The 22,374-nt window shown below is 51.6% G+C and overlaps 1 protein-coding gene across 5 annotated transcripts in view; it reads right to left on the reverse strand.

Annotated features, from left to right (window-relative positions):
- PTGER3 (prostaglandin E receptor 3) overlaps positions 1–20,957 on the reverse strand; it is a 185,350-nt gene extending 164,393 nt beyond the window's left edge. For all 5 annotated transcript variants that reach the window (XR_012034804.1, XM_072834059.1, XM_072834055.1 and 2 more), the window contains exon 1: positions 20,049–20,957. Coding sequence is in view for 4 of the 5 variants with exons in the window: in XM_072834059.1 (XP_072690160.1) it covers positions 20,049–20,957 (909 nt within the window). In the remaining variant the exon portion in view is untranslated. The remainder of the gene's footprint in view (positions 1–20,048) is intronic.
- Between the last annotated feature and the right edge of the window lie 1,417 nt (positions 20,958–22,374).

Genomic DNA, 22,374 nt, shown 5'->3' on the forward strand with positions numbered 1-22,374 from the left:
TGTTGTTTCTGTTATTATAATTAGCCCGGATAACAGCTTCAATTTAGGTACTAATGAATTTTAAGTCCATCTTATCCCTCGTGATTTTAAGTAGAACATTCGAAGTTACAGCAGTAACCTGGAAGAAGCTGGAGGGCTGCGTTGTAGAATCAACAGAAGCAAATATTTAAAATAAAACATACTAAGTCTATGAGAAAGGAAAAATTCTTGGTGTGTATTTAATGACAATTTTTCCAGAAATAGACCTCAAGACAAACCCAAAATAAGGCATGCATACCAATACAGTCTGTAATAAGTCTGTATTAATATCAATTTTTGATATATAGTAAGTCAAATTTCTTTTATTATTGTAAAAATGTCACATAGGATGCTAGTGCTCCTTGCTTATGAAATTCTTGCCCACAAATATGAGACTGTATCCTGTAACTATATTATAAGGAGTACTTAAAATACCCTTCAGAGTCTAAGAGAAAACACATTGAGAGCAGCCTCGTGACACACCTTCACAATCAGTCTTTTCTACACCATGTATGTGCCAGGGGAAAACTATTAAGTGCCATGTGTCACTTACATTATAAATGATAAGCTTTATTTTTCAAAAGGTTCTTCTGAAAAGATTGTGCTTTTTGTTTTCAGAAAATCAGACTTTACAAAATCACTTGAAGTTAGCACTTAAAATTTTGTACCAGGTTTGAGGAAAGTTTAAAGAAGACTGAATTCACATTTCAGGGGATGTAGGAAAATGGAAACTTGTAACTTGTTCATCCTCCATGTCTTCCCCCCTTAGGCTGCTTTTGTCTCATCTGTTGGTTTAGTTGGATTGGTACCATTTGGTCCGACAGCTCAGTAACTAATAAGAACCAGAAGAAAGCAAACATGAGGGCGAAATCTATTTTTCCCATGACTCAGAAGCCAAACTCCTCTGAAGACTATGGATTCCTAAGAGAAGATAACCAAATCCCAACCAAACCCATTAGCTCCCTCTCTCCTTAACATGTGAGTTCCATTAAGGCATTTTTTACCCCACTATTTAGCTTCCCAGGGAAGACCTTCAGCAAATAATTACAAAATCATTCCTATTACTATCTTAGGGACTTTTACTGACTTCATTTTAGACTGTATTTGATATAAGTATTTTCATAAATGTTTTTACAGGAATTAGTGAATAGATTTTATTGGGATTTCCAGCTCCCTACCCACTGGACCAGAACGGTTCTGTTTTTGTCTGTTTCTCTAAAGAGGTTTTTTTTAAATCGTTTCTCTAGCTAAAGCAATTGGAAAGTCATTGGCCTAATGCAGCTCTGTCCAAAAGAAATATAACTCAAGCCACAAATGAGAGCCACATGTATGCTTTTAAAGGTTTATAGTAACGACATTTAAAAGAAGCAAAGAGCACTGGGTGTTATTCTGTATGTTGGTAAATTGAACACCAATAAAAAATAAATTTATTATTTAAAAAAATTAAAAAATTAAAAAAATTTAAAAAGAAGCAAAGAAACATGTAGAATTGATGTTAGTAAAATATTTTAATTTACCAAATATATCTGAAATACTATTCCCATATGTAATCAATATAAAAATCGTTGAGGCTTTTTTACTTTTTTTTTGTACAATAGTGTTCAAAATCTGATGCGTATTTTATCCTTATATTTGTATTTCACACTCCCAGTTTGGAGTTATCACATTTCAAGTGTCCAGTAACCACACGTGGCTAGTGGCTACCACAATGGACAATGCAGGTCTAGGGCTTTATATTTTTTCTTTTTTTTTTTTAGAAAGGGAGAGGGAGAGTGCATGTGCATTGTATGAGCTGGGAGTGGGGCGTAGAGGGAGACCGAGAGAGAAAATCTTAATCAGGCTCCACACTCAGCATGGAGCCAATGCAGGATTTGATTTCACAACCCAGAGATCATGACCTGAGCCAAAATCAAGAGTCGGACACTTAACCCACTGAGCCACCCGGGTGCCCCAAGGGCTTTATCCTTTTTGAGGGCCTTTCACATACATTCTTTCAACTAAACTGCATAGGTCTCATCTGTAGTTGGATGAGACCCAACGTTGGCTGCCTACCCAACGTCCATTCTTCCATCTTCCCTTCTCACCACTACGTGGATTTGCATTGGAGCCCAGGTACCCCAGAGTGACTTTATCGCTGAATACTAGAATGTGTCTGGATCCGGGATGATGAGGTGACCCCAGACTGGGCAATGAGCTCCGAGAGGAAGTTCCCTGAGGATATCTGGGAAAAAGTCTCTACATTTTTTTAGGATTGAGCCATAGAAAAACACCACTTCTTACTCCAGCTAGAAGTGAACTAGAAAAACATGTACACTAGTCTCCAATAATAGAGGATACACTGCAAGATACCCAGTGAATACCTGAAACCGCAGAGAGTTCCAAACCCCATAACTACTCTGTTTTTTCCTATATACACATACCTGTGATAAAGGTTAATTTATAAATTAGGAACAAGAAGAGATTGACAACGATAGCGAATAATGGAATGTAATCATTGTAACAATACAGAATAATAAAAGTCCTGTCAATGTCGTCTTTTTGTCTCAAAATATCTTATTAGACTGTGTTCCCTGACCTTCCTGCCATGATGTGAGATGGTAAAATGCCTGTATGACGAGATGAAGTGAGGTGACGCAGGCATTGGGACGTAGCGGAGGCTACTCCTGGCCTTCTGACCATACGTCAGGAGGAGGATCATCTGCTTCTGGACCATAGTCTGCTGAATAGAGGGACGTGAACCTGGGGATCGAGGCTGGGAGGGGGGAGGCTGCTGTCCTATCGACCACCCTAAAACCGGAGGAGAACATGCCCTCGATAGGACGCGGCCAACGCTGTGGACTGCAGAAGACGGGACAAGCCTCGGGCCTTGACGGCAGTGCTAAACTTCTGGATCAACCAACTCTGAAGGCTGCCCTAACTCTGGATTTGCAGTTATGTTTTTGTTGTTGTTGTTGTTTTTTTTTATTCTAGAGCCAATATATTGTTTCATCTCTAATAACAATTGAGGGCAAGATAATTATACTGAAACTTCTGAGCATCTTTTGAAGCGTTGTTTTCTCCTTTCTTTGTTATTTTTACTATTCCCCTCTTGTTGCTAAAACTGCTCATTGTTTAGTTGTTATCCCCAGGGCACCTTCCTAAATACTCTTTTTTGTTTTTTTTTCTTCTTTGGACACCAGACAGTAGAGCAGTGGTTTCTATTGCTTCCTCCCGCTTGCTTTTCGTTAACTACTCTCTTCCATTACAAAAACAATGCTGCGCCTTCTTCTTGTCTACCCTAAAGGTATTTTTTAAATCTTTCTAAGGATTTTTATTACTAATGACAAACATGGAAACAATTAAAAGTAACACATAAAGGAAAAGGTTTTTTTTTTTTTTTTTTTTAATGCTCACAAGTTGCACTGCATCAAGAGTACACAGTATTCATTAAACACAGCTGCCTTGGTGGCTCTGGCATCAAAAACACTGGGGTTTGATTTGCTCAATACCATCTACAAACTCTGGACCTCAGAGCAAGTGGCTTACCCAGCTAATGAAAAAGTAAAGTAAAATAGATATCAGCCACCCTGAAGGATTTATGCGCAGATTAAATCCACGTACTATTGGTACAACTCTCTAGGCCAGGATTCATACGTCAATTTTCTGATTCCAAATTAGGTGTCTTTTTCACTTCATTACAACCTCATTTTTTCCATTTGTCCCATCATCATCACGTATTGAGTGGCTGCTACAGGCCAGGAGAATTTATAGACTAAATAAGGCGAAGTCTCTGTTCTCAGGCACTTGACAGTGTCCAGTGAATCAGACAAATCGATGAATATTAACAAGAGGGAGGCCATACAGCTGAGTCATTTATCGCATAGGCTATAAAACCAGACAAATCTGGATTCGAAAGCCGGCTCTGCTTTCTGTTAGCTATGCGATTTGGGAGAGTTGCTTAACATCTCCAAACCATTTCCTCAATCTGAAAAAGGAGATAGCAGCGTCCTTCCAGCGTGTTGTTGACAGAATGAAATGAGATGATGTCTGTGAAATGCTTAGCGCAGGGCCTACTGTAGAGTAAGCATCTGTCTACTGTGGACAATCGTCCTCATTGGCGTACTAAATATTATGACAACTGTAAACACAACTGTGCATAATTAAGCGATCAGGGTACACGCAGGCACTGTCAGGAAGAGAGGAGGGCATTTAAATCCGTCTCCGCGACCAGGGAAGCGCTGCCCTCTAAAAGAGCCGATACTTCTGGAGAGTTCTGAGAGACAAAGCGTTCCTACCGCTGAGTGGGAAATGGCATGAGTCGCCCTGGGAACTGCACATTGGTCTTCAGGACTGAAGGCGAGGATGCTGCGGGGAGGGACCGAAAATGAGCAGTCGGTGTGGCCAAACCCAGGATCTGAAGGATTAAATCTAGGCATCTGGAGCCTTTTAATCTGGGGGAGAGGGCGCTCCATAGAAATAATAGGCCTGCGTTTCTTGGGAGAGAGTCGCTGTGAGCGCACTGAAACCCGCTGGCTGGGGCTTTTTCTCTTCTCCACAATTACAAGAAGGAAAAAAAAAAAAAAAAAAACAGATGAAAGCAGGTTTGCAAGACTCCCGATTGCACTATATCATGCTGCAAGTTTTAAGACTGTCAAAACAAATTTTCTAATTTTGACTGCGGTCAAACACTTTCCCACTAAGCAAAGAGAACTCAATAAACAGTTTTATTTGTTTTATAAATAGTTCCGCGAAAAGAATAATATTTGTGAATCGTACTAGCTGGAAAATGTTTGCCTCGTAAAACTTTATCACTGCATGTGAGTGTTCTAAGCCCGAAAAGACAGATCACTGGAGGCAACTGATGTCGCACCTTCACCGAAAACACCTCCCACGTTGCAGGTGTCGTGCCAAACGGAACCTTTTAAGGGTTTTCTGCAGGACAAGTGAAAACTCTTCTCACCTTCTAGAAGGATTTGCATAGTATTTTCTAGAAACCCAAGCTCCTAAGAAGGCCAGTCAGCTAATGGACCAATGAGATCCTTCAGGAAGTCTTTAATCCCTGTGATCATCCGACCCAGCCAACGTGCGTGATTTTTGACCACTCTCATTCCCTCTGTTCTTTTTTTTACCATTTCAATAAAGTCATAGGGTGGCGTTTTAGCAAACCGGTAAAGGTAGAGACAACCAATATGAAACAGAACGTTATCACATGCAAAAAAAAAAAAAAAAAGCCTCATGTCTACCAGTTTCTAGGGGTATAATTGGAGAAAGCTGCGGAATCCTTGGAATCTTAGAACGCGCACCTGGAAAAGAGGGATGGAGAACACCACACTGAAGAACTGTTGTGAAACCTAAATCCAATGAATCCAATGACATTTTAAAGGGCCTAACACGGTAACTCTCAAGTCCTCGCACGTAGCAGGAAGCGTGTCTTCGATTTGCACGTCTCCTCGCTTCCTGCCCTTGTCTCCTTTCCACTCCAACTCAGTAAGTGCCAAGCACACACATGCACACACACGCACATGCAACCTACGTGCACACCCAGGCCTCGACAGACACAGTGTTAAAGTCCTGATGGCTCTAAAAGCAAGCTAGATGGCAGCAATGAAGCCCCTCCCCTTCTTATGATTCATACCTCAAGGTCGAAGAACCTTCTCTGCATATATTCTAAGTGGGAGAGGAAATCTCAGCACTTCACGTCGTACTATATCACCTCCTAACTCAAAACCAAGATGCTGCAGGTGGCCGATCCCTCTTCCAGCGGCCTCTTGATACAGCCAGGGGGTAAAAACCCCAAGCTAAGGCAGTCAGGTCTGCACCCAGGACTTTGAGTCTTGGGACACAAAGAAGGGAGCTCTGAGGTTCTGGATCTTCCCGGGGCCATCAGCACACTGTCCAGCAGCAGGGCCCCGGCAGTGTGGCCTGACACCCCGCAACCAGGAGAGCCTGGGCCTTGCTTGTCTTCCAAGCCTGGCCTGGAAGCTTCTCATGGAGCCTGTGAGTCCTTCATACCCTTTTCACAGATGTCCTGGGTGGTTGGAGTCAGAGCCTGTTGTTCATGACCAAGACCCAAGTGTAGGCAGGAGGCTCGCGCTCTGACGTCAGAAGACATCCCCAAGCTTCCTGAAACTGATCTGCGGCAGAATTTAATTAGAAATAGATGCTACCGAAAAAAACAAAATTCAAAATGTTCCCTAATGTCTTTTATAGGACAAAAGCTAATATTTAGAAATTTACTTCTGGATCCAGGCAAATCCTCAGCCTGCTCTTGGAGGAAATTACTACCGTGAATAAATCCAAAATCTGCCACCCAGCACGTTGGCCGTTAGTACATCTACTGATTTATAAAGAGAAAGTTGCCAGATTAACATCAAGCCCAGGCTACAACTCACCCTTTATGGCAACACTGAGAAAGAACTATTTTCTTCTCTGGTCCTCATCTCGCTACAGCGTTAATAGAGTGTGAGCTTTCAGAGCCTCCTATGGCCACCTCTGTTCCGTTGTAAACCTCACGTTACGCTCTTAACCCGCTTCTGGACAACGCCCCGAGCCTCAATCCTTGTGGCCTGACAAAATTCACATTCGTCTTTGAAGACGAAGCAGGGTCCTGAGACTTCATGCCGTGTGTGACCGTTGCTTGCATTCACAAAACAAAACAAAACAAACCATAGTGAAGATGAAAGATGTCGAAACAGTACTTCGAGGTGACATGACCTCTGAAATACTGCATCGCTCTAAGAGCAAAGTTAAAGCCCCACATGTGGAGTGTAAATATAGACCTATTAACCAAAAGCTTTGAACAAAAAAAACCCAACAACATAGGACTTGGCCAAGGAGCTGTAAAGCTCTGTCTTAAAACGATTCCTTAGAAGAAGAGCCGGAATCGGGGATTCTGACCCCTTGCAAGACATCAACACAGGGGCCACCCAGGGAGACGGTCTTGGTTCGGTTCCGGAGGGCCACCTCCGACCTTGACGCCCCTGCACCTTATGGGAATCCAGGAATTCTCTCCCTGCCTGTCTCTACTTCTAAGCTTAGCTTGCTCTGGATCTTCCGGGGACCACGATTCTTACGACATCCTATTACTTCATGAGCAGACGTGCTTACTTCTCTTTCTCCGGGCGACTATTCTGATTTATGTCTCGGGGGAAAAAATAGCACCCATTAGATAACCCTTAAGCCCGGCTCTGCCCATTATTAGCTGCGTAAACTCGCAGCAGCGGCCTCCTTGTCAAGGAGCCAAAGGGAAAGCCCAGTGTGGACGGAGCGCGGCCTTAAACCCGGAGACCCAGAGTCACAGGCAGGAGTAGAGAAGTCTCGGGATGTCTTAGCAACTCAATCTTGGAATCCCCTTGTGTGAACGCAGCCACTTCTCCACCCAGCCCCAGCTGTCGTCACCTCTCACCTGGACAACGTCCGCACCTCCCATCTGGTCTCCCAGCCCCTACTCCCACCTTTCTGCAATCCAGGATCCTCTAAAAACGTGAATCCAGGAGCATCACTGCCATGAATCAAACTTCCCAGCATTCTCTTAAAAGGACATCAAAACTCCTTAGTGTGGCCTGATGCAGCCCGGCCCCAGCCCCGCCTGTGACCTCGATGCACCGGACTCCCTCCCTCCTCCTCACCTCACGTCAGCCGCCCAAGTCTTCTCTCCGTCCCTCTCCCTCGGCCCCACCAGGTGAGGCCCCTGCTGCTCCCTCTGCCTAGAATGCCCTTCCTGTAGGTCACCCGTGCCTGCCTCCTTCCTCCCTGCAGGTCTCCGCTTCCACGCGCCCTCTCAGAGGCTTTGTTCCCGGACGACGCAACCCGCACACGTTTCCCAGGTTCCCCTGTCACGTCCTGTCTCTCTTCAGTGCTTATCACAGTCCGACTGCTAGTGCGTTCGTGGAAGGACCTAGTGGAGGGACCGTCTTCTACTCGGATGCATGTGCCCTGCGAGCGGGAAGGTGGCCGACGTGGAGCACCTGGCGCTGCGCCGGAGGCATCCTGGATACCTCACGACCCCCAGAGCACGACGGCATAAATGAATTCCGACTGGTCCTCGGCTTCGATGCTGTGTTCACAATTGACAATAGAAGAGAGTCCTGCTGGCTTCACTCGCAACCTCAGGTCTCTCTTAGGGAATCACTCGGTAGACCACGCACTCCCGGAGGAGAAGGCCGCGGCTCTGCGCCGTCAGGTTGTGACAAAATGCCCCGCACACCCCTGAGAGTCAATAAAGTGTCACTTAAATCAATCGACGCATCGTGGCTCCTGCCCCCGCCACTGCCAAGATAGTTTCAGGCTATTTTGCTGTTTGTGAATTTAGTGGAACTCCTTGATGCCTAACACGGGAGGATTATATGACTTAAAACGCTGGTCTCTAAATAAGTTTAGTTATGGCTCCATATAAACCAAGGACTGGCATGATCAACACTAAATCAGCCAACACGAAGGAATTAGAATTTTTATATATTTTTAAAACATTGATTGATTCCTGAGCGACACAGAGAGAGGCAGAGACACAGGCAGAGGGAGAAGCAGCCTCCCTGCAGGGAGCCTGATGCGGGACTCGATCCCAGGAGCCTGAGCCGAAGGCAGATGCTCCACCACTGAGCCCCCCAGGGGCCCCGAAATTTTTATAACAGAAAGAACAAGGTGAGATGAACTGAGCTATGCGATGCGCCCTGGCTTGGAGAAACAGCTTGTCCTCTGACTCCCAGCCTGGCCGCTTACTGGCTCTCTCCTCTTAAATAAATCACTCAACTTCTTTCAGCTCGAGTTTCTTCCTTGTCTGTAGACTGGAGCCAATTATACCTACACCTCAGGGTTATTGTGAGAAATTAAAACCAACAAACAACTGTTCCTAAGATGGAGCCCAGTGTAGTACGAGGCCGTAGGAGGACTCTTGGTGCCCTCGGAAAGGCAAAAAACTTCCTGGAAGTAAAGGTGTTGAAAGCTTAAACAATGTCACCGAGAATATTCTAGAAAGACCTCAAACATTCGAGGAGTTGTTTTACTGAATGACCTTCCTAAGCCAAGAGATTTTACAACGGGAACCTCCTTATTTTACAGCTACACAACAGGAGCGTAGGGAGGCAACACAACTGGCCCACAATGAACTCAAATGCCTATTTCTGGCCTTCAGGGCGATGTCCCCCTGCCCTCCTCTCTCCCTCGCCCTCAGCCTCTCCGGGACTCCTAACATTTCTCGACATTCTCAGACACATTCCAACAAATACAGGTTTAGGGACCACTCCTAGCACGCCGGGTTCAATGGCCTCCCCTGCACACCTGCACAGACCCCCCCACACCCCAAATTCTATGCCAAACTGCGTCTCTCTCTTTTCCAGCAACTTAGGGGACAGCGAGGTTGTCCAGTGATGCCCCTACACCTCGCTGTGGCCGAAGCACCTGCAGGCTCTGAGTCCCGGCCACTTAGGCATCGTCTCCACCTGTTGCACAGAGCGCAGGGCTCGAGCCCACGGAACCCCTCGGTTGCCCTCTCCATCCTGGGGTCCAAGTGTGGAGTCTGGGCTCTGCGATCGCCCCCCTCACCTCGAAGGCCGCCTGCCTTCCCTCGGGTCCGCTGACGCCTCTGCTCTCCCCCCAGGGCCTCTTCCAAGTGTCAGCCTTCAGGCTTGGCCCGAGGGACACTTCCTCAGCGCCTCCCCCGCCCCCCGACCCAGGAGGGGCCTCGGCGACCCTTCCCTGCCTTCGGGCCAGGCCTGTCGTCCCAGTGACACGTGGAGGGCGCAGAAGCCGGGCTCCCCGTCTCCGGCTCCAGGGCCCAAGGGGCAGAGCAGGTGGCACAGGTGCAGCAGCACAGACCCTGGTGCGGGGAGCTGTAGCCAGAGAACCCGCCCCCCCCCACGCCTTCCCTCCTCCTCCCCCCTCCCCCCACGGCAGAGGCCCTGCTCTGGGCCCTGTGGCCCACAGCCCTGTCCTCACTGTTGGGGCCCCCCAGGAGAGGCAGGATGGCCTCGGAGTCCCGGCTTGGGGGGGCTCGATCGCTGTTCGAGGCCTCCCCTCTGCGGTGCAGTCACCCCTGCGGAACCCTCCCCATTGCTGGGCCTCACCTCTGCAGGACCCTCAGCAGGACCCTCCCCTCTGCAGGGCCCTCCCTTCTGCGAACCTTCCCCTCTGGGGGACCCCTCTCCTCTGCGGACCCTCCCCCCTGCGGGACCCTCCCCCCTGTGGGACCCTCCCCTCTGTGGTACCCTCCCCCCTGCGGGGCCCTCTCCTCTGCAGACCCTCCCCTCTGCTGGGGCTTCACCTCTGTAGGGCCCTCCCCTCTGCGGTACCCTCCCCCCTGCGGGACCCTCCCCACTGCGGGACCCTCCCCTCTGCGGGACCCTCCCCTCTGCGGACCCTCCTCTCTGCTGGGTCTTCACCTCTGCGGGGGCCCTCCTCTCTGTGGACCCTCCCACCTGCGGACCCTCCCCCCTGTGGACCCTCCCCCCTGCGCGACCCTCCTCTCTGCTGGGGCTTCACCTCTGCTGGGGCTTCACCTCTGCGGGGCCCTCCCCTCTGCGGACCCTCCCCCCTGCGGACCCTTCCCCCTGCGGGACCCTCCCCTCTGTGGGACCCTCCCCCCTGTTGGGGCTTCACCTCTGTGGGGCCCTCCCCTCTGCAGTACCCTCCCCCGTGCGGGACCCTCCCCTCTGCTGGGGCTTCACCTCTGCTGGGGCTTCACCTCTGCGGGGCCCTCCCCTCTGCGGACCCCCCCCCTGCGGACTCTTCCCCCTGCGGGACCCTCCCCTCTGTGGGACCCTCTCCCCTGCTAGGGCTTCACCTCTGTGGGGCCCTCCCCTCTGCGGACCCTCCCCTCTGCGGATGGACCCTCCCGCCCATGGACTCTCCCTCTGCGGACCCTCACCGGGGCCCCAGCCCCTCCCGCCCGCTCCCCGCCGACCACCTGGTCACCAGCTAGGATGTCTAGCTGGCTCAGATGGCTACTGAGCCTCCAGCGGCCTCTGTTTCACCATCTGTCTTCCAGCATTTTCTACATTAACGACAGGCTTCTTTTTTCCCGATTTTCGTGAGTCACACCAACAGAAGGACATTCTCAACCACAGAAAATGACACTTTGGAAGTTCAGAAAGTAGGGAAAAAAAAGATCCAATCTACTACATTCAGGAATCAAATATTTTCCAGAAATATCAACAGATCGGTGAATCGTGTATCATTTAAATTACGCCTGATTTTCTTCAGAGGGTCAGTGATTGCTTAAAATGAGTAGGCTTCCAGGTCTAACTTGACCTTCTATTTTTGCACTTTCAAGATTTTAAAAAATAGTACTGCTTGTGCCTCCATTACCTGACCTTTATCTAAATTGGCCAATTTCCTTCTGTCTAACAGAATGAAGGCGTGAAAAGGCAAGCCTCCTCTTCCATCTCTGCCATTAGCTTTCATTTTTAGATTCATGGATCTTCAAACGCCTCCTAAAAATCGGTACTGGTTGAGCGTCTGCCTTTGGCTCAGGGCGTGACCCCGGGGTCCTGGGATCGAGTCCCACGTCCGGCTCCTTGCAGGGAGCCTGCTTCTCCCTCTGCCTGGGTCTCTGCCTCTCTGTGTCTCTCATGAAAAAATAAATAAAATCTTTTTTAAAAAGAGGTGCCAAAATCACTCAATGAAATGTCTTTCTTATGACTGCCACCCAAAGACCATCTAGGCGGGCCAGTGGATGGGGAAATCACACTCTGCTATTTGTAGACTACAAATAGTAATGGTGCCTTGTCAGGACCCGGTCAGATTGTGAGACAAATGACACCTCAGTGAGTCTCATACTTGGGCCTCATTTAAGGATTGTGTAAACTCAGTCCGAGGCTGTGAGTCAGCGGTGGAAATGCTGTTTAGCCTAAACACTGGTGATCCACATCCACCCTTAAGAAGTCTACGCAACAATGCGTCCAATGACAATAACTAGAGGCACAATTAATCTGACTTAAACACTGATGTGAGGACAGGCAGGAGTGTACAAAGGAGTCTCTGACCGGAAAACCAGGGGCCACCTTCTAGACTTGTGGCAGAGGTCTTCAGAGGGCGAGGCAGTGGCTACACCTCCAGGTTTAGGGAAAGGGGAGAGGGGACCCAGCATGTTTTAGATCTAGAGCGTTCATTAACTGGTAGCCACGAAGGGAAAGGAGCCATGAGCTGACGAAATGCAGAAGAGAGATGGCCGCAGGGGAGGGGAGGGGAGGGGAGGGGAGGGGGGTGAAGTATAATTCCTTGTAAACATTTATGCACTTCAGATTTACTATTTTTCTTGTTTTATTTTTTTTCTGAAAAGCTCCATCCTGTACTGTGCATTTCCCCCCAGTGAACTATAACTAATCGAGCTGTGAAACATCACTTGTCTCTTTTCTTCAGCTTCCCGGGGGCAAGGTCTACCTGAACACAAGAAATCAACGCTATCATCCAGAAGAAAGAACATCATATAGTATTCATAAGGCTAAAAGGATATTCCCAATTATGCTCCCACACATTTACACTGGTTCTCATTACAGTCCTGTGAAATGGGCTGGGGAGGTGTTTTTCTTCTTATTTTCCCAAAGAGAAGCAAATAGTTCACAAAGATAACAGGTGAGTTGTCTAAAGTTACACCATTGATTGCTTATGTAACTGGGACCAGGTAGGGTCTTCTGATTTGGGCGCTTAGATTTCTAACCAATAACCGGGTACCTACCGGGCATACCTGGGAAGGCACGCAGTTATGACCGTTTCAGGGAAAAGAGAAGACACAAGGGGAGCTGGACCTGGTCTCAGGAGGCCAAGTAGCCCACGGCCAAGGGAGTGTGACTCAGCCCATGAGTGGGAGATGCAAGGCAAGTGCTGTGGAGCCCAAGGGCCAGAGCGCCCAAGCCCGGCTAGAGAGGATGGAGGCGTCTTCGCCAATCAAGTGCCTCCTAACCTGAGACGGTGGGCAATCCAGGAGGGGCGACTGCTGGGCAGCCTTCGCCCAATGACTGCCGGGTAAAGTGGCCAATGACCAAAGGGAGAGACAAGCGTTCTGAGTAAAGAGCACAGAGATTTTCTTGCATTCCGTGGTGCTAGTTCTGGGTGTGTGCGTGCATGCGTGCGCGTGTGTGTGTGTGGTGCCCCCCTTGCTACAGAAGCCACTGTTGCCCAACTGTTATTTCTGCATAAGAATGACTTACTGTACTTACTGTAAAATACAGACATATACTGCGGTCAAGAGCGCAGAGGAGCCCCAGGGGAAATCAGGCTCCTTTGGTTCTCTTCTTTAATCTATGAAAGTTGGAATTTTCTAGGGAGAAGGGGTACTCGAGACGCCATCTAATAATCCTCAAGAAATACTGTGTTTCGAGGAGTTGAAACACAAATTTCCTACTTCTCTCTGTGATATGGAATTGAGGAAAATGAGAGCCAAAATTTGACATGCTGCAGTTGTAGACCTCTGAGGTTTAAGGCTTGAGTGAGATAAACGTGGAATGCTGGCCAATCACAAAAAATATCACATAAATGTGCGGCGTCTGGGTGGCTCAGTGGGTTAAGCGACTGACTTGGTTTGGCTCAGGTCCTGACCTCGGGGTCCTGAGGTGGAGCCCGGTGCGGTGTCTGTGCTCCGCACGGAGTCTGCTGGAGATGCTCTCCCCCGCCCCTCCCCTGCACACACTCTCTCTGTATATATAATAAATTACAAAATCTTAAAAAAACAATACTACACAAATGTAATGAGTTCAAGGGAGGACTTCCCTCCTGGCTTCCCTGCAACACGAGGCTAGAACTGGAAACTGAAACATGAGCCTGAACCCCTCACCACCACCCCTCTGCACCCTGAGAGGAATCACTGCCTGTGACACATGGGTGCAGTGCACAGTCCTGAACGTTACTCCAAAAAAAAAAACTGAACTCGTGGAAACTTTCATAATTGATTTCTTGACCTTTACACCTTTTTCAAAAGAGAGAGGCCAATGAGTCACAATTATGTTACAAATCTAGACCATCTGAATTTCTTCAAATAGAATGGCTTAAGAACTGTTTAATTATTAGCTCCCTCTGTTATGCTCAAAATAAAAAATCTGCATTTTTGAGCCCTGATTTCTCTCATTAATCTTCAAGTTATATTGGCTTTTGGATATAACATTTTGATAATACGCCATCAGCATATGTACTCTGTCCAAAACCCCAGTGACTCATGAGCCTGTCCTTACAAAAAAAAAAAAAAAATTTTGGTAACCCAGTCCCCTTTCCACATTTCCCATTCCTGTTCATTGAACCATCATCATTCTTCCGGTAAGAGAACTTGAGAGTAACATAGATGGGAAAAATATGCTAAATGTCTATGAGTGCTACCACCATACTTTACAGATAAGAGGGTAACAGGTTGCCCAGGGCCCACTATTGGAGCTAGAATTTCTGTCCTCTATCTAAGCAAAAACGGACAAATCAGCAATAACAAAAACTGAAAATAAACTAAATCTGGTTCTAATATTCTTTATTCTTGACTTCTCTGAATGATGTAGAAAATAGTGGCAATCTTACAAGATGCATTTAAAATGGGATAATGGATGTGAAAATAGTAACTGCAACAGAGGACAGATGCAGAAAAAAAAAAAAACGTTCATAATCAATTGCTCCTTAAATCGACCATTTCAGATCGGTTAGTTCTCTATTGCCTTTCCTTCTCTGACTCATCTCTTCCCACTGTCTCTACCCTAAAGCCCTGACGACTTTGCAAAAGCAGCTCATGACTGATCTCTCTTTCCCATTTTTAGCCCCAGTCTATCCACGCACCGCAACCCTCTTGATCTTGTATAAACCCTCTCCCCTATTAGAAGCCCCAAATAGAGGTCCTGTGGTTTACTGGCAAAAGAATGCCATCCTCATCCCAGGTTCATCCTAACAACCTCAATCTGATCCCATAAACCTTTCCAAAGCCTGGTCCCAGGGTTCCAGTGAGCATGCTCTGTGCTGGGTCCTGGGCACAGTGAAGGTCAAGCTTTGCCATCTCACCTCTTCCCTGAAGTCTACTCTGCTAAATTCAGATGGACGTTCCTTCCAGAGCCACAGGCACTAATCACATCAACTCTTGCACTGTTCTCTAATTGTCTCACTCATAAATGTAGGGATTCTGCTTCTCTGAACAGAGTATAGCTCTCTGGCCAATTTTAAGTAAGTCTCCTTAATATCCCTTCCACAGTGCCTAGACTGTATTGTCCTAAACAAACAAACAAATAAAGTAAAAAAAAAAATTCTAAATAATCTCAATTCTTACAAAAACATATTAGAGAAGATTTTTCCTATAATGCCAATTCACAGGTGTAGTCATTTTCCCTGAAGCGACATCCTAAGTAAGGCAGAAATTTACAGGCAGAGACGAGCAATCCCGTAGTACTTTTCTGTAGTATAAACAGGATTACCTCTGCAATCTATCGCCTGTATTTATCACACGTGGTATACCGAAGGCCTGTTTCATTTGGCCAAAATATATCAGTGATTCTTTAAATTTAAAAGCAGTCACATTGGGGTGCCTGGGGGGCTCAGCGGTTGAGCGTCTGCCTTGGGCTCAGGGCGTGACCCTGGGGTCCTGGGATCGAGTCCTGGATCAGGCTCCCCGCAGGGAGCCTGCATCCCCCTCTGCCTGTGTCTCTGCCTCTCTCTCTTTCTCTCTCTGTGTGTCTCATGAATAAATAAATAAAATCTTTTTTTTTTTTAAAGCAGTCACATCCACATTGTGAAATATGTTCTTCTACTGAAGAATCTCTGTGTGCGTTTGTGGACACTGAGCAGAATTTATAGGCTCAGGATGGAAGGCAAAGGTTTCTACGGCTGCTTTTATCCAGTTCCAAAGTTGTAGATGAGAAACTTTGTTCCTCAGACCTCACTTTTCACAAAGTCAGTTTTATATTTACCATTTTTTTTTAAGTTTTTTTTTTTTTTTTTTTTTTTTTTTTTTATTTATGATAGGCAACAGTGAGAGAGAGAGAGGCAGAGACACAGGCAGAGGGAGAAGCAGGCTCCATGCACCGGGAGCCTGATGTGGGATTCGATCCCGGGTCTCCAGGATCGCGCCCTGGGCCAAAGGCAGGCGCCAAACCGCTGCGCCACCCAGGGATCCCTATATTTACCATTTTTAAAAGAGTTACACTGTTAGCCACGTTCCACCTGTTGGGGGAGTGTCAGGTTTACACAAACACAAAATGTACTCCTAGCTTTTTGCGAACAACCCCCCGAGGTGATTCCTGTTTGTGGAAACTTGGCTATCATGTCTAATAACTGGACTATTTGGTGAATTAGGTTCATAAAAAACTAATAATAAAAAGTCGAAAGGACTGCGTTGCTGAGTCAACTGACATTCCAATAGGATTTGATGCCACACATTAAACATAAGGCAACTACGAATTGTAGATCGTCGATCACACTGACATCATTTGGCCCTGCATTCTCAATTTCACATCTCACACTATATTTTGTGAAGTTTCTGGGGAAAAGAAAAAGTAAGAAAAAAAAAAGTTTTGTTTGCACCATAGATAAACCTCTATCTAGGTATTAAGTAGTAGAAACTTGTTGCAGGTTGGATGTTTTCTTATTACGGTATTTCTTCTCTGCTAAGTTTTCCAGCAGTAACATTAAATATTATTATAGTTGTGATAGTCTTCAAAATGAGATATACTCAGGGTCCTTTTAAGTAAGGAGTTTGAATAATTATGTTAGTGTCCTATGCCCAGCTCAACAAAAACTAACAGGGAATCTGTATTTTCCTGTAATTATAAAACAGTTGTAAAAAAAAAAAAATCTCACTTTAGCATTAATGACTAAAAATTCAATTCACTAACTTCTAGTGTTTTTATTCTTACAATTCCCTAACCTGTTGAGAAAGCAGTTTTGCCAGTTTCTTTTCCTTTGCAATAACTTTCTCCTGCAGATTTTTCTGAAGACACTTGAAGCTTTAACTTGGATGGTGCACAAAAGAGAAGACAAAACCGTTAACTTGGGTTTAAGAAGTACCTACTTTGGAAACCATGAATTTCTCCTCTTTGATATGATTACATGTTGACTTTATTTCATTTTAAGATCAATGTTTTTATACGAACCGAGTCACCACAGTGTCCAGTAAAAAGTTGCAAGCCAGTTAATATTTTCTGAATGCAGAAATTAAATAGGAGCAGTTCCAGATATGTCTTTCTTAAGAGAGAGTGGGTTTGGCCACCCCAGCTCACAACTTTCAAAACTGATCTAAATCCTTAGGGCTACCGTGCCCGAGGCATTAGAATCGCGCTGCTGAAATCAATACACACTGTATGGTTTCTCTCTGTCGGGTTAACTGTATAGGTAAGCATTTTATTCACATGATTTAATTGCATTTGTTTTAGGATAGAAAGCGTGTGATAAGAGCAAACTCAAGAATATAAAGTGCCTGATAAGAGCAAACTCAGCTTCAAATGGCAGCTCTGAAAAATTCAGATACTCTGTTCGCTTTTAAAGTCATGTTAATAATCAGCACCTTAATAAAAGGTTTATTTTTTAGAACTCTTCCCACTTCTGTTTGGCCACCTATAAACTCCATTCCTCAACCATAGAAGTAAATGTGTCTAAAATTGGTGCTGGTTTTGATAAGCCACGGTGATGACGTCAGCCTGAGTTCCAGCCCTTGGAACGCAGAGCCGTGACCACACAGTGACTCGTGAGCAGCTAGGTCCCAACATAACTCTCCTCGTCACCACATGTCACTGATTTGAAGCCAAGACTTGTGCTCCAAGTATTACTACACCAGCGAAACCCAGGTATCCTTGGAGTATCCGGTTTGCCAAATGCAGGAGTGGGCAGGGAACAGGAACTAAGGTTCTATTTTTAAACACAACAAATTCAAAACTAAATGTGCTGCGCGGCGACCTCAATATGCTTAATAACCACTGAACTGCACGCTTAAAAATGGCAAGTTTCCCGTTAGGTATATTTCATCACCAAAAAGAAAGACTCCATGAGAGTGGTTCTGAAAACCGTGTCCACGGATTTCAGAAGTGTCCCCCAACTGTCTAAGAAAGTCCCAGGTCCAACGTACCACCTGCTACCCCTGACACAACGACCAGGTCCCTCCTCCTGTAATGCCTCCTCTGGAGCCTTCGGCTTGGAACCTAAACACACCGTCCATCAGGTGTTCGCAACCGACACTTACCCACAGAAATCTCTAGCGAAAAGCACCACACAGGAAAATCTGGAAAGTGCCAGGTTGGGTACTAAGGACACCACCAGCTCCCAGGCTGTGTGGCTCTGCAAGGAGCCAGAAAGTGCGGCCCGCCTGCCGCCCCCACCCCAGTCTCAGGCCTGGCCCTGCGCAGCCCTGCCACTTGCCTGTCCTGAGGGCGGTAGGACCTCGGGGGATGCTCAAGGCAGGCTCCCTCCAGCCTCCCCCGGGGCGCTGGTGCAGATGGGAACACTGAGGCTCCGGGAGGGAGGGGGATCTGCATCCCAGCCCTGCCGCTCACAGGCTCCGTGGTCCCCGGCAACACGGCTTCCCCGAGCCTCAGGTTTCTCATCTGAGGAATGGGGATGGAAATAGTAGCAGCTTTGTGCTATGGGTTTAATGAACCCAAGGCGCTTGGGTTCATTCAGCAAAGCACGTTGCAAAGCTGCAAAGCGCCTGGCACGGAGGGGGGCCTCCATCGGGGGTAGCGTTAGCAAGTCGAAGCTAGTGGGTCTGGCCCAGTGCCGGACCTCCTAGCGTAGCTGCCGGTCTCTGGAAGTGTGCAAGTCCAAGTGCTCACAAAGGGCTCATTATTCTTCAGCTCCACCCCCCCCCCACCCCCCGCCCCAACCTGCACTCCCTGCAGCCTCACTGCTTGCTGCAATCTGTCCCGGGTCACCCTGTGTCTCCAGGCTTTTCCATTCCCCCCTTCTCCCCCCTTTACTCCTGTCCCCTCCAATTCTTGGATAACTCTGTGTTTGGCACAAGCGCTGAGAGTTCCCAGGCCCTGGGGTCCCGCAGGCTGGATGTCCCTTACAAACGCTTCCCGGAGGGAGGCCGCAGCGCCATTCCAAGGGGCTGTCCTGCCTCCAGTCCCAGCGGGGCGGCGAGCAAGGGCGCGCCCTGGGTGCCACCGGGGCGGGGGGGCGGGGTGCGCTCGCCTGGGGTCCCCGCCTGCTGTCCCGCTAGGGCTCCGGCTTGTGACACGGAGAAAGCGAGAAAGCGCTCAGCGCCCGCCCAGCCTTTCTGGTCCCGCAGCACCCGGTGCGCGCCCCCATCTCCGCCCAGACGCTGCAATGCCAGCGGGGCGTCCCCCTGCCCTCCGGGGCCTCCGGCGGTGCAGCAGCGGCCTCCTGCCACGCGTGGCCTCTAAAGGTGCTGGGCAGGGCAGCCGGGGTGGCTCACAGGGCGTGATCCTGGAGACCCGGGATCGAGTCCCATGTCCTGCTCCGTGCTTGGAGCCTGCTTCTCCCTCTGCCTGTGTGTGTGCCTGTCTCTCTAATGTTTCATGAATAAATATTTTAAAAAAAAGAAAAGTAAAGGTGCTCGGCAGGTGGATGCGAGCTCAGAGCTCAGTAGCTAGGCCGCCGCGGGAGAGGACTCCGTGCGCCCCTGCAGGTGCTGCCGGCGCAGGGGCCTCCGGTGCGCCCCCGCGCCCCCCCCGGGACTCCGTGCGCCCCCCGGGACTCCGTGCGCCCCTGCAGGTGCTGCCCGCGCAGGGGCTCCGGTGCGCCCCCGCGCCCCCCCCCCCCCGGGACTCCGTGCACCCCTGCAGGTGCTGCCGGCGCCGGGGCCCCCGGTGCGCCCCCCGCGCCCCCCGGGACTCCGTGCGCCCCTGCAGGTGCTGCCGGCGCAGGGGCCCCCGGTGCGCCCCCCGCGCCCCCCCGGGACTCCGTGCGCCCCCGGGACTCCGTGCGCCCCTGCAGGTGATGCCCGCGCAGGGGCTCCGGTGCGCCCCCCGCGCGCCCCCCGGGACTCCGTGCGCCCCCGGGACTCCGTGCGCCCCTGCAGATGCTCCCCGCGCAGGGGCCTCCGGTGCGCCCCCGCGCCCCCCCCGGGACTGCGTGCGCCCCTGCAGGTGCTGCCCGCGCAGGGGCCTCCGGTGCGCCCCCCTTGCCCCCCTGCCCCCGCGCCTCACCAGCAGCGGCGTCCAGCACACCGACAGCACGCACAGGATCCCCGTGAGCTGGATGGCCGTCTCGGTGGTGATGCGGCCCCACTGCGCGCCCGACTGCGCCGCCGAGGCCTTGGCGCGGCAGCGCGACACGAGCGCCTTGATGGTGGCCAGGTTGCAGGCGAAGGTGACGGCCAGCGCCGCCAGCCCCAGGAAGGCGAAGGCGGAGGCGAAGAAGAGGCCGCCGCGGTCGCGCGGGGCGCCCGTGCCGTTGCCCGCGCCGCCCGTGCTGATGAAGCACCAGGTGCCGGGCCACTGCACGGCGTAGCGGCCGACGCCCAGCACGGGCAGCAGCGCGAAGCCGAGCGCCGCCAGCCACACGCCGAGCAGCAGGGCGCGGGTGGCGCGCGTCTGCAGGTGGCTCGCGTACCAGTGCGGCGCGCGGATGGCCAGCGCCCGCTCGACGGCCATGGCGCTGGCGACCAGCAGCGAGGACAGCCCGAAGGCCGTCATGGAGAGGCCGAAGAAGGTGCACAGGCGGCCCGACGGGTCCAGGTGCTCCCAGCGCCGCTGCGACAGGTACACGGCGATGACCACGGGGCTGGTGAGCAGCTGCCCCGCCAGGTCGGTGAGCGCCAGCCAGCCGATGCACAGCAGGAACGACTGCCGCCGCCGGCTCTCCCGCCGCCGGTAGCTCCGCGACACGAGCAGCATGGCCAGCGCGTTGCCCACGAAGCCGGTGAGCAGCATGGTGATGGGGAAGGCCACCGACACCGAGCCGCAGTCCTGGCCGGCGGCCCGCGGCCCCGTCGCGTTGGCCCGCGCCGCGGCGGAGCGCTCGGCCGCCCACAGGCCCGGGTACAGGCCCGGGTACGAGTGGTTGAGGCGCGGGCACAGCGGGGGCGCGCCCCCCTCGCCCCGGGGCCCCCTCATGCCGGCGGCGGGCGCGGGAGCCGGCGGCGCCCCGGGAGCGGCGGCGGGAGCGGCGGGCGCGGGCGGGCGGCGGGGCCGGCGGGGCTGCGCTCCATGCTGCGGGCCGCGCCGTCGGCTCTCGGCTCCGGGACGCCGCACGCCCGCGGGGCCGGGGCGCGCGCGGGGACCGCCCCTTGGAGGCGGCGGCGGAGGGCGGGGCGCCGGGCCGGGCCGGGCGCCGGGGAGGGGGAGGGGGAGGGGGCGGGGGAGGGGGAGGGGCGGGCTCCCGCGCGGACACACCGCGGCCCCGCTCGGTGGCAACTCCCGGCCCGGCGGGGAGAAGGCGGGGGGCGCTTGCCCGAGCGCCGGCCGGACCCCCCTCCCTGGGCGGACCCCCCCTCCCTAACCGCTCTCCCTTCCCTAGCCGGCTCCCCTCCCTAGCCATACTCCTCCCTAGGAGGTCCCCCCTCCCTAACGGTGCTCCGTCCCTAGCCGTGCTCCCCCTCTAGGCGGTCCGCCCTCCCTAACCGCGCTCCCCTCCCTGGGCGGACCCCCTCCCCAGCTGTGCTCCCCTCCCTAGCCGGGTCCCCTCCCTAGGCGGCCTCCCCTCTCTAGGCGGACCCCCCTCCCTAACCGTGCTCGACCCCAGCCGTGCTCCCTCCCTAGGCGGACCCCCCTCCCCAGCTGTGCTCCTCTCCCTAGCCAGACCCCCTCCCCAGCCGTGCCCCCTCCCTAGGCGGACCCCCCTCCCTAACCGCTCTCCCTTCCCTAGCCGGGTCCCCTCCCTAGCCGTGCTCCCTCTCTAGGCGGTCCGCCCTCCCTAGCCGGGTCCCCTCCCTGGGCGGACCCCCCTCCCCAGCTGTGCTCCCCTCCCTAGCCGGGTCCCCTCCCTAGGCGGCCTCCCCTCTCTAGGCGGTCCCCCCTCCCTAACCATGCTCCCCTCCCTAGGCAGTACCCCCTGTGGGACAGCCTTGCTCCCCTCCCTGCCGGTCCCGCCCTCCTAGCTGGTGCTCCCTTCCCTACCTGATCCTCCCTTCCCTAGGCAGTACACCCTCCCCAGTTAGTACCCCCCCAGCCGCGCTCCCCTCCCTGCCGGTCCTCCCCTCCCTAACCGCGCTCCCCTCCCTGCCGCCCCCCCCTCCCCAGCCGGTGCTCCCTTCCCTACCCGATCCTCCCCTCCCTAGGCAGTACCCCCTCCCCAGTTAGTACCCCCCCAGCCGCGCTCCCCTCCCTGCCGGTCCTCCCCTCCCTAACCGCGCTCCCCTCCCTGCCGGCCCCCCCCCAGCCGGTGCTCCCTTCCCTACCCGATCCTCCCCTCCCTAGCCGGTGCCCCCTCCCTGCGCCTCCTCCTCCTCCTCCCCGCGGGAGGAGCGCCCACGGGCGGCGAGGGCTGAACCGTCTCCTGGCGCTTCCCGCACCCGGGGCAGGTTGCCCCCCC

Source organism: Canis lupus, chromosome 8 (assembly GCF_048164855.1).
Source record: "Canis lupus baileyi chromosome 8, mCanLup2.hap1, whole genome shotgun sequence".
In the NCBI taxonomy this organism is placed as follows: Eukaryota; Metazoa; Chordata; class Mammalia; order Carnivora; family Canidae; genus Canis; species Canis lupus.